The sequence below is a fragment of the Bos grunniens genome, chromosome 17, assembly GCF_055505025.1.
Source record: "Bos grunniens cultivar Pamir isolate PY7600 chromosome 17, Bosgru_T2T1.0, whole genome shotgun sequence".
NCBI classification, from domain to species: Eukaryota; Metazoa; Chordata; class Mammalia; order Artiodactyla; family Bovidae; genus Bos; species Bos grunniens.
The window spans coordinates 34,952,364-34,964,976 of record NC_141181.1 but is presented as its reverse complement, the minus strand read 5'-3'; the positions used below and the strand labels follow the sequence as shown (position 1 = coordinate 34,964,976).

Here is a 12,613-nt window from a genome sequence, read left to right as displayed (position 1 = left end):
GGACATGACTGAAGCGACTTAGCAGCAGCATGGATCTTTTCATGTTTGATTGAGACAACTGAGGCTCAGAGAAGTATCTCTTACACAAGATTACACAAAAAGAAAAGTGGTCAAGCTGGCAATTGAACCCAAGCTTACTGAGTATCATCATGGTTTAGTTGTTAAGTCGTGTCCAACTCTTGCAACTGCATGAACTGTAGCCTGCCAGCCTCCTCTGTCCATGGGATTCTCCAGGCAAGAATACTAGGGTGGGCTGCCATTTTCTTCTCCAGGAGATCTTCCCAACCCAGATTTCAAACCTGGGTCTCCTACATTGCAGGCAAATTTTTTACCGACTGAGCTACGAGGGAAGATTCACTGAGTATCATATCTTAGCTCTTTTCCAAATTCAAAGCAACCCTCCCAATAAGTACTGATCAGTGAAGATTTTACTGGAGTGATTTGTAAAACTTTATATTGTATAATCATTTATTATAATCACTGTAAAATTTTAGTTTTCCTTGTCGCCATTTCTGGATCTATGGCACTTAAGAAAATGACACGTTTATAAGCATTTTTTCTGCTTCAGTTTTTAGCTTGTTGTCAGAAAAATGTTTGAACTTACATGTGTTAATTTTCCTTATTTTCCTTTTGTTGGATTATGTTTATAACAGCAGCATAGGGAGGGCCAAGATTGTGAAAAATTCGCTTCAAAAAATTGCTTTTTGTAGAGGGTAAATTGAGTTAAAACTATAGAACTGTAATGAGCAAAACTATACAAATGTAATGTAATACCTATGTTAGCTTGGAATTTTTACTGGGAAATCATGGCAAAATGAAAAAATATATACTTTTATGTCATTCTTTGTGTTAACAGTTTATACAAAGCTGCAGTTATTCAGAGCACATGCAGCTTACAAGCTCTCAGACAGCTGGGGAAGATAACTCATTATATTAATATATGTCTGTCTGCTTTTATAGGGTATGTTGTTAATCTAAAGTAATTTATTTACTATTAGGTTTAAACTGAATATTGACCATAATATGACAGCATAGATATCCTGTAGTGGTAGCTGGAATATTCAAGGCATTATTGATTTTTTATATTCCTTGATCTTGGATTTTGGTGTCAGACATTAATTTGGGGAAATTCTCAGTCATTATGGCTTCAAATATATTCTACTCTATCTTCTATTTTAGATACACATATATTACATATTTTGTTGTCCACAGTTCTTGGATATTCTTTTCTGATTTTTTTTTCACTGTTTTCTTTAGTCCGGTTTTCTCTTTGCTTTTCCATTTTGAATGTTTCTCTTCACTTAAACAGATTATTTCCTCAGCCCCTGTGTAATCTACCAATGAACCCAAAAAGGGAATTCTTTTTTTTTCTGTTACAGTGTTAAGTCTCAGCATTTCTCTTTGAGCCTTAGAATTTCCATTTCTCTGCCTATGTTGCCCTTTTCTTGCATGTCGTCTACTTTGTCCACTAGAGCCCTTAGCATATTAGTCATAGTTTTAAAAAATTACTGGTCTGATAATTCTAGCATTCTCGCTGATTCTCTGGTTCTGATGCTAACTCAATTTCTTCCAGCTATATTGGTTAGCCTTTTATTCTGCCTTACAGTTTTTTTCTTGATAGACAAGGTTTACTGGGTAAAAGGAACTGTGGCAAGTACGCCTTTAGTAGTGTAGTAGTAAGTGAGCACACAGTGAGAAGGTGTCAGTTACCAGCCAGAGGAAGAGTTCTCACCTGACCATACTGGCTTCTTGATCTTGGACTTACCAGCCTCCAGAGTGTGATAAATGCAGTTCTATTGTTTATAAACCACCTAGTCTGTGGTATTTTGTTATAGCAGCCTGAACGGATTAGGGTGCTCGAGTCTCACATTTCTGAGGGATCTAAAAAGAATTGTTAATTTTTCAATTTCTAGAGCTTTTTACTTGTTAGGAGGGAGTTAAGACTTATAAGATTCTTACTTTATACTGGACTGGAAAACAGACTAGTACTGCCCAGTTGGGGCTACCCTGATAGCTCAGTTGGTAAAGAATCTGCCTGCAATACAGGAGACCCCGGTTTGATTCCCAGGTCGGGAAGATCCACTGGAGAAGGGATAGGCTACCCACTCCAGTGTTCTGGCCTAGAGAATTCCATGGACTATATAATATATATATATATATATATATATATATATTATATAGTCCATGGGGTCGCAAAGAGTCAGATACCACTGAGTGACTTTCACTTTCACTGCCCAGTTGTAACTGGTTTTCTATATTGTAGCCACTGTGGTCCTCAGAATTATAAATCTGATCTTTTCATGTCTCTACTTGAAACTTCCTATCCACTTCAGTTTAAAATCCAAGCTCTGTAATTTGGATAATAAGCCTTTGTCATACACCCTGGGTTTATCTTTCTCTGCTGATCTTTTACATTTTTACATTAATGCTGCTGCTGCTGCTGCTGCTGCTAAGTCGCTTCAGTCGTGTCCGACTCTGTGCGACCCCATAGACAGCAGCCCACCAGGCTCCCCCGTCCCTGGGATTCTCCAGGCAAGAACACTGGAGTGGGTTGCCATTTCCTTCTCCAGTGCATGAAAGGAAAAGTGAAAGTGAAGTCGCTCAGTCATGTCTGACTCTTGGCGACCCCATGGACTGCGGCCTACCAGGCTCCTCCGTCCATGCTGTGCTACTCTGAAGTGGTTTCCATTTTCAGTGTTCTCTCTCTTCCCTCTATTTTTTGACTGTCTAGTCCCCACTCATTTTTTTTTAAGTTGTAGGTTAGAAACCATTTCCTCTGGACAGCTCACCTTAACTCTCCCAAGACCTGATCCTGTGACCTTCCATAGCACCTTGTAGTGTAGTACCACAACTAATTATTAGCAAAGTAGATATAATTATAGGCCTCAGATGTAATCAGTTGACATTCTTAAATATTTATATGCTTGTAGTCATCATGCAGAAGCCCTAGAGCTTTTGCTAGCAATGTTCCTATCTAACATTTGGATAAGTTTTATCATGGAGCATTTTTGGAAAGATAGGTAATCCATTTATTCAAAATGTTCTAAGTTTATTCTTAAGTAGAATCAGGTCAGCAAATTCATACACCTGCCAATTGTTTACTTGCAGGAATTAGTGCTAACTAAAACAAATCTCACTGGCTTCTCTGATTCTCCTTGCTTGCTCACAAAGTTTTTTGGCATTGGGAAAGACCATTTAATAAATTGACAGTGTAATTTATATAATAACCTGGAAGAACCTACCATTTAATTTAATTGATAGTAATGATTTATATAACAGCCTCATGTGTTTGATTAGTGTGAATTAGAGGCTGTTCTCCTGTGTGTCAAGTTTTGGAACTTGTAATGCATGCTGAGATCTAAATTCTTCTGTTTAGAGATCCTGATTACTTTATTACTAAATGTATTATGTGATGATTGTATGAACATTAAGGTGTACTTGTCATGCTAAGATAAGAGTATGGGGTGTGGTTTTCTACCCTCTTTCCCTCTTCTCCTCCTCTCCCACTCTGAACTGCATCTGGTTGAATTTATACATTTAATACATTTACAGTGTTGTGTCACTCTATAATTGCCCACCCAGATGTTTATTGTGTATTTCTCAATTCTGAACAGGTTTTAGTAAATTCCAGCTAGTGCTAATGAGAATTACTATTTTGAGACTTTGATTGTGTAATATCAGGATTTTGTTCACTATTAAAACCTGTTGGGTTTACTTCTTAAGAATAGATATTCAGTAATTTTTTTGTGATCAAAGGAAATGAGATTAAAGTATAGTTTCTCCAGGAGTAGCTTTGTAATTGACCTAGGACATGAACAAAAGCAACAAAATAAAATGCTTTTTTTTTGCCTGCCTCTCCAAATAGGTGTATTGTGGTGACTCCTTATTTGCTGATAAGTTTAAATATACTCCTAATATTTATGAAAATATCAAGATAGGTCAAAAATACCCCATTTGTTATATGTTTGTAAGGAATTTTCTGTCTCATGTAAGCTCTGAACTTCATTTGAGAATGAATCTGTATCTTACTCATTTGTTTATTCCCAATTCTTGTCAGTTTAATTGCCATGTAAAATGTAAATATCAGTTAAGTAATTATGTATTTGATGAACCTTTAAAAAATAATCTTACATCTTACTTAACAGATCTTTTATATTTGATGCTTTTTAGCATTTCGTTCTTAGGGAGAAAATAATCATGGTTGATGATGGAGGAAAAGAAATTATTTCAATCTAGTTAGTTCTTGAATATGATAATTCAACAAGTAATGAATTCTGAAGCATGCATTTTATAATTTGAAAAAGACATAATGTTTCTTGGTACAGAATATACAGTCTTTTTAAAATAGTAGAGTGTTTGGGGACAGGTAAATAGGTTTTTAAAACTGTGTTTTTAAAAATCAGTTCTTCAGGTGCTGGGAATGTAGCTGATCGTGTCTTGGCTCAGCTCTTGACGGAAATGGATGGCATTGAACAGTTAAAGAATGTGACAATTTTGGCAGCTACCAATCGTCCAGATAGGATAGACAAGGTAAGGAAAGAAGGCAGTGTGGGCATTGTATAATCAAGAACTGGATCATTTGATTATATTGGGTTCTTTTTTTGTTTTTTTTCTGTCAAACTACTTTTTAATCAGTTTGTCATTTAGAGGATACTGAAAGATCTTAAACTAAAGGAAATGAAGAGAACAGAGAAAAAGTTTTGTTTATGTTTTTATTGCTTATGGTTTGGTATTAATGAAATTATTTTATTATCCCTTGAGTTTCTCCTCCCTCATTGTTGCATTAAACTCTCAATATAGTTCCCTATGGTATTGAAGTTCTGAAATTCGTTTTGTGTTTCATCTGATTTGAGAAGTTTTTTTTTTAATATTTTCATTCATATTAGGATAAAATTCTAGATATTCACTAACTAGTTAGATTCAAGTTATTTTCAGCAGTTTTCTAGAAGTCCTGACCTAGCAATTGCTCTCAGAGTAAATAGAATCAAAATGATAATGAGTTTTATTTGTCTTAAGAAGTTACTTAGATTATACCATTAAATTAAGCTATATAGGTGCAAAATTAATACTATCTAGCTGATGTGAAGAGCTGACTCATTTGAAAAGACCCTGATGCTGGGAAAGATTGAGGGCAGGAGGAGAAGGGGACAACATGGCATCACCAACTCAATGGACGTAAGTTTGGGTGAACTGCAGGAGCTGGTGATGGACAGGGAGGCCTGGTGTGCTGCGGTTCATGGGGTCACAGTCGGAAATGACTGAGCAACTGAACTGAACTGAACTGATTGCTACCACTATTTTTCCCCCAAGTCATGTTTTAACAAATGAGTTCACTTAAGTTTTAAGAGCCTAATTTATACTTAATGTATAATTTTTTAACAAGGATCTAAATTGAGAGTAAAAATTTACTCCCAGGGCATCAACCAGTTTCTCAGCTTTTGTTAATGTTATTGCCTCATGTACATGACCTTATAAACTTTTTCCTCCTTGTGCACATATATACTGACTTTCAGTTTTAAATATGGGATTTTTTAAAAAATCATCTTTTTAAAATATGAAGGTAGGTTTTATATGGGAAGAAAGCCTTGCTTTCATTCAATTTGATATTTTGCTGTGTTATGAAGTCCCTTGGTTGAATGCAGATGAGAAAGCTTTGAACCTTAATAAATTAAATTGTTCTCTTCCTGATTAAGTGTTTTATAAGAAGCTGGTTGAGTTATGAACATCTGTAGGATCTGGGTTTGTACCCAGGCATCTCTCATGTCTGTTATGGCAGAACCAATACAATATTGTAAAGTTTAAAAAAAAAAAAAAAAAAGATAGGACTATATCTTAACAAGAATTATAGAAAGTGCTAAAAGAAACCTTAAAGATGACCTAATCCCACCTTTTGGTTTTAATGAATCTAGAACAATCATCTTTTTCCTGGTAAATACATATTGTATTTTATGATCTTTGTCTCCTAGTTACTATGGCTAATGAGCTTGAAATTTTCTTAGATTTCTTTCCCAGTAGTGTCTAATCTAATGGCCCTCTTTGGTATTCTAGTGTTGTATGTCATTGATGTTAGACACATTTCTTTTTTTTTTTTTTAATTTTATTTTTAAACTTTACATAATTGTATTAGTTTTGCCAAATATCAAAATGAATCCACCACAGGTATACCTGTGTTCCCCATCCTGAACCCTCCTCCCTCCTCCCTCCCCATACCATCCATTTCTTGAAGTAGCATTTGGGGCTTACTGTAAACTTCTTGGGTTCTTCTAAATCAGGCTATATGATTGAGCTTGATTAGTGCATGTATTAAGTTTGTCTTACTGTGTAACAAGTTACCTCAAATTTAACAGCTTCACACAATATTTATTATTGTTTCTCTAGGTAAGTCAAAATCTGGGCATGGCATGATGGGATTGTCTGCTCAGGAACTCAGCAAGTTGTTGGCCAACTATGTTCTTGTCCTTAGTTGATATTCCTCAGCTAATTGTGGCTGAATTCAATTCTTGTGATTGTAGACCTAAGAACTAAATTTCCTTTCTAGCTGTCACCTGGGAACCACTCTCAGCCCCTTGAAACTTGCATGGCCCCTTCCATTGTCCCAAGATAGCAATGGAGAATCTCCATCATATTTTATCCATCTTATGCTTTAAATTTCTGTTGCCAGAAAAAGCCTAGTTAGTGTCTTTTTAAGTTGTACATGATCAAGTTAGGTCCATCAAGGAAAATCTCTTCACCTTCTAGTCAGCTGGTTCAGGACCGTTTTACATTTGCAAAGCCCTTCACAATAGCATCTTGACTGAGCTAGAATTCTTCCTGCCACAGTACTCTTCAGCTTCTTCTCTAGCCCCTATGTGAGTTCTCTTCTGGGCACTAAGAATAACTTCTAACTTTCACAGAGACCAACTTATCTTTGCCATTCATTTGATTGGGTACAAACCTGCTCCTTTGAAATATTCTTTTCTGTGGAGTCTGTCTTCTTCAGATGGAGTATTTCTGTGCCTTGCCTTGTCCAGATATATCTTTCTTCAATTATACATATAATCTCTCTTAAAGTAGAAATGGATAAATGAGTTTAAACTCCTTTATTTAAAGGATACATTTTTTCATGTTCTTTATAAGTGTAACAGTAAGCCTGTTGTTTAATACAGTGAAATTGTTGACATCATCTCTTTTGCTAACTTTTTGCTCTATAAGACCTACATTGAACCTCAACCTCTTGTGTTTTGCATTAAGGTGAAATTTATCCTAGTTTTTACCTCCACCTGGTAGAAAAGACCTAAAGAAGTTTTTAAGATAAACCTAGAGATTATAAGTTATCTTGTGTCACTGTAAGGTTTTGGACCTTTATTCTCCTTCATCTTAGAATACGTTAAATACCAATACCCAGAGGTAATGGTAGATGACTTCCATTCTTTTAGGGATACTTTTGTCTGTGGATATCTTTGCTCTCTTGGAGAAAATGCTTAACCACTTTGGGCAGAACTTGTCTCCAAAGGTGGGAGATTGAAGGGAGGGAAGTGGTTCTTTTATACATTTCTTTTTGCATTGTTTTTAATGTGTTTATTGCTTGCTAATAATATTTGCCTTTGGACACAGATGCTCACAGATGCCACTTATTGCAACTCATAAGTGGCAGTCTTCAGTATCACAGACTTAGAGAAATTAAAGTTTGGGAAATAACTTGCCAAAATTCTTATCATGTTTTTGATCTTTTATAAAACATTAACTTAACATCTTGGTTCTAAAATCACCTAATTATTGAAAATGTGTGTTTTAAGTACCAGTATTATTACACACTGGTAATGCCTTTTGACTAACCTTTGCTTCTAGATGCATCAGAGAAGTGCAAACATATACAAACACATATATGTATATATGTGTACTTATACATATGCTTGTTTGTATGTATGCATGCATCATATACACACACATATGTATATACTTTGATTAATTTTTTAAATTTAGAAATACAACTTTTTTACCAAACTAATCTTAAATGAACACATTTAAATTAAGATATTAAGAGTGTTTGTAATTCTATGCTGAAACTTAATTTTCTAGGTCATAGGGATCTAAAGGCCTTTACTACTTAAATTTTTCAAAATCTGTAGTATCTAATTTGTAATAGATGAAATTATATAATTATGACTGGCAGCAAGGCAAAATTGGTAAATGGAAAAAATATTTTGTGATAAAACAATGGCTTCAAGATCATCAAATGATACATGCTGTGCTTTCAAGTACAACTCTGAATTTAGTACATTGAACCATGGTTTAAATGTTCTGCATATGTTCTGTAGTTGTGCAAAAGACAATACTTTAAATAATCAATGATTTTTATAAAAATGTTTTAAATATTTTCTATTTCAGCTGGAACTCCATATTCATATTTAGTATGAATTTTTTATTAACTGTACTTCTCTTATTACTCAGATGATATAAGCTATATCAAAGGTGTATTTTCTAGATTTTTTATGGACTATTATATTATTTGTGTATTGTTTAATAGTACTATTGGGGGAAAAAAGGTTTTAGCACATGTGTGATTAGAACATGGTGTTCAAAATGTGCCCTGAATGTGTTGTTAGAAACAAAACAGTCTTAAGAGATGATTTAACAAAGAACAACTTCCTGTTATGAAATGAATAGACGTAGTTTTCACCACCTGTCTTGTCTGGGAAAAACAGTAGTAGGAAGAGAATAGGCGACAGGAGAATTTAAAGTAAATTTCCTGTGCTGATGTTGAAAGGTAGAGATTTTTTTTTTTTTGACGTAAATCTGGAAAGAAAAAGGATTGTTCTAATATGAAAGATATGATGCAGTTAATCTAACTTGGGTACATTTAATTAAGGTGTTTGGCCATGTAAATTAGCTTGCATACTTTACAATCCTGTTGCCTGTTGACTAACAACCTCTGTATCATGATGACCTTAAGTTAGTATATTGGAATGGAAAGAATTCTTGGACTGTCAGAGAAGTGAAATTGATATCATTCTATGTCCCATATATTGTGCATGTTTAGTATCTTTCTTGGACAATATTTCAGTTTCATATAGCCTGGGGAAACTAAAGCTGGAGTATCCTGAGGATTCAGCAAGGGAAGTGAGACACATACCTCAAGAATCACATTAACCTGCTTCCTGCTATGTCATGTTTACATGTAAAGCACATTAGCTGCAGTGTAGCTCTCTAGGCTGAGTGAAGTGATTGCCTGGAGTCTCCAGTGGTATACTGAAGCCACCATAGACCTTTTACCCACTTACCCTCCTCTTTCAGCTTTTAGATGAGTGAAGAGAAGTTGCGTCCTTTAGAGGCCATTTTACATTAAGAATGACAGAATGTGAAGGACAGATGAAGATAAATGAGATTGTGATGTCAGGCCATTGCATTGTCTTTAGATTGATGATGGCCTGGATTTACACAACATCAGGAAACAGAGCAACAAACAATTATTTTTGATGCCCAAATAATGGTTTAAAGCTCAAACTCTGGGAGTTTATATTGTTCTTTGTTAGACTGTAGCTTACATAGCACCTTTAGAAGAGTATAGTGTTCAATCCATGGTATTTCAAGTATTTGTGTTGGATATTAAGGAAGAAATGATCATGTTTTCTTACCCTAGTGTTAAATAAGGTTCAGAATGGTTTGATTTTATGAATATTTTAAAATGTAGTCCCTTTGGCTACTTTTAGTACTGATGCTTAGTGTGGCTACTTTTAGTACTGATGCTTGGTATATAACAGGCTCTCAATAATGATTACTACTATAATTATTATATCTAGCCTGAAACCTAGTTTTCTTATAATAGTAAATTTGTAGAATTTTAAAAATTATGCTCTAAGCCATCTATGGAAGAGATTGCTCAATTGAGGACATTTTTGTAAGTTATGTAGAGGTCATGAGTGATTCAGTATTCAAAATTATTTTCTAACTTAGTATTTTAACTCATGGAAGTTATAAACTGGAATTAATTTTCCTCCCAGTTTTTCTGAAAGGCAGGTTGATTGGTTAAATATAGCATAATATTTTTATTTCTTAAATACTATAAATTAAAAGTTGACTTTATTGATATCTTTGTAACATGGAAAAATTAGCATGTTTAGAAATGTTAGCAGATGAGAAGCTAAATAGATGAGAAGCTAAATACATGTAGCTTCCAATTTTCAAATGAATTGTATTCCAGAAATACCTTCAGACAGGTTAAAAATATGTTTGTGAACAGTTTTCCTCTCCACCCTTCCTAGTTATAAATTAAAAGTCCTATTCATCTGTTACTGTTATTCTCAGATAAGTCAGAACTAAAAAACAAGCTGCTTGATCTAAGAAACATTAAAAGTTTAAATGAATCATAATTCTTTTTTTTCCTGTAAGTATTTACGGGATGCTTTTTGATCTTTGGGCTTCCCTAGCAGCTCAGACGGTAAAGCGTCTATCTGCAATGCAGGTGACCTGGGTTCAATCCCTGGGTTGGGAAGATCCCCTGGAGAAGGAAATGGCAGCCCACTCCAGTATTCTTGCCTGGAAAATCCCGTGGACTGCAGAGCATTGTAGGCTACCATCCATGGGGTCGCAAAGAGTCGGACACGACTGAGTGACTTCCCTTTTCACTTTTTGATCTTTCAGTTCAGTTCAGTCGCTCAGTCATGTCCGACTCTTTGCGACCCTATGAATCGCAACATGCCAGGCCTCCCTGTCCATCACCAACTCCGGGAGTTCACTCAGACTCACATCCATTGAGTCAGCAACGCCATCCAGCCATCTCATCCTCTGTCATCCCCTTCTCCTCCTGCCCCCAATCCCTCCCAGCATCACAGTCTTTTCCAATAAGTCAACTCTTTGCATGAGGTGGCCAAAGTACTGGAGTTTCAGCTTCAGCATCATTCCTTCCAAAGAAATCCCAGGGCTGATCTCCTTCAGAATGGACTGGTTGGATCTCCATGCAGTCCAAGGGACTCTCAAGAGTCTTCTCCAACATCACAGTTCAAAAGCATCAATTCTTCAGCGCTCAGCCTTCTTCACAGTCCAACTCTCACATGATATTTATCAAAATGATATGGAGAGTCTTAGAGTGTTAGAAGGTGAGCCACAGTGTGGTCAGATGTAGGAGGCTTCTTGCAGGGTCATTGGTCAGATGTGGGAGGCTTCTTGCAAGGCTATTTTCCAATTTCAGCTTTACCATCATTTTGTAAGACAGAAGTAGTTTTGTTATTGTTGCTGTTTGTGTGTGGGTTTTTTTGTTTGTTTTTTTAAAGCGTTAAGTGTTTTCAGTATATTTATTATGGCAGCAGTTAACAAGGGTTTCAGCTTCAGGACCAGGGGTACGGAATTTTGTCAGAGGTTGTATGCATATGTGAGTCATGTCTCATTTAGAGATTAAGGTAAAGACTGTCCTTCCCAGGGGAAGTCAGCAAACTATGGCCTGTGTGCCAGATCTGTTATCACTTGTTATTCTGCATCTCATGATCTAAGAATGGTTTTTACTTATTAAAATGGTTGACAAAAAAGGTAATTTTTGTGATGTGAAAATGATACTAAATTCAAATTTCAGGCCTCATAATAAAGCTTTACTGGTACAAGGTTACACTATTTTTTTTTCAGATTTTAAAGCTTTTTATATTATATTGGAATATAACCAATTAACAGTGTGATAGTTTCAGCTACACAGCAGAGGACTTAGCTATACATGGATACATATACATGTATCCATTCTCCCCCAAACTCCCTTCCCATCCAGGCTGCCACATAGCATTGAGCAGTGTTCTCATGCTATACAGTAGGACCTTGTTGGTTACCCATTTTAAATATAGCAGCTAAGTTAGACTAATTTTTGATGTATTGTCTGTGATTTCATTTGCACTATTTAGTAGTTATGGTAGAGACCCTATGACTTATAAAGCTTAAATTATCACTTGGAACTTTGCAGAAAAAGTTCACCGACCATTGGTGTATCCTTGTAAGCTTTTATCAGTTTACTAAAGTCTCTAATGTCCGTTGTTCACACAAGAACCACAACGTTTTTTTTCTAAAGGTTGTTTAAATATATTATTTCATAAATATATATGACCGATAAATATGGGTCAATATCATGCTGAGGTTAAAATAAACCAATAATAGTAGGGAGACTATATTAACTTTTTGTTCTTTAAATTACCTTCAATATCTTCTTGAGCATTTTTTAAATATTTCATCTTTAAAATACGTTTTCTTGGGCTAAATAATTATTTTTCCAACTGAATGACTTACCAAAATCCATAAATATAGAAGCAAAATTTTTATTATATGAAAAAATAGTATTCATGACATCTCAGTCTTAAAGTTGTATTGTTTTTTTTTTCTTTCTATAATTGTGAGTTGAAAGCCCTTTGTAGTGTTTTCATTGTTAAGATTTTCAGACTAGATGTTTAAATTTTGAGGAGTTAAGACTCTGTAATCACAGATAGCTGTTTTGTACCTGATTTTGTTTTTTCATTTGTTTATGTGTGCCCCAGTGTGCCTGAGGGCTTCCCTGATAGCTCAGTGGGTAAAGAATACACCTGCAATGCAGGAGACCCCAGTTCAGTTCCTGGGTCAGGAGATCTACTGGAGAAGGGATAGGCTACCCACTCCAGTATTCTTG

At 35.3% G+C, this 12,613-nt stretch overlaps 1 protein-coding gene across 20 annotated transcripts in view; it reads left to right on the top strand.

Moving 5' to 3' along the window:
• The window catches only part of AFG2A (AAA ATPase AFG2A), a 382,680-nt gene that overhangs the window by 99,393 nt on the left and 270,674 nt on the right, over positions 1-12,613 (top strand). For 19 of the 20 annotated variants that reach the window (XR_015144365.1, XM_086346833.1, XM_086346832.1 and 16 more), the window contains one exon: positions 4,404-4,530. Coding sequence is in view for 19 of the 20 variants with exons in the window: in XM_086346833.1 (XP_086202959.1) it covers positions 4,404-4,530 (127 nt within the window). In the remaining variant the exon portion in view is untranslated. Of the gene's footprint in view, positions 1-4,403; positions 4,531-5,046; positions 5,176-12,613 lie in introns of those variants that run through there. The other variant, XM_086346846.1, reaches the window with a different exon arrangement.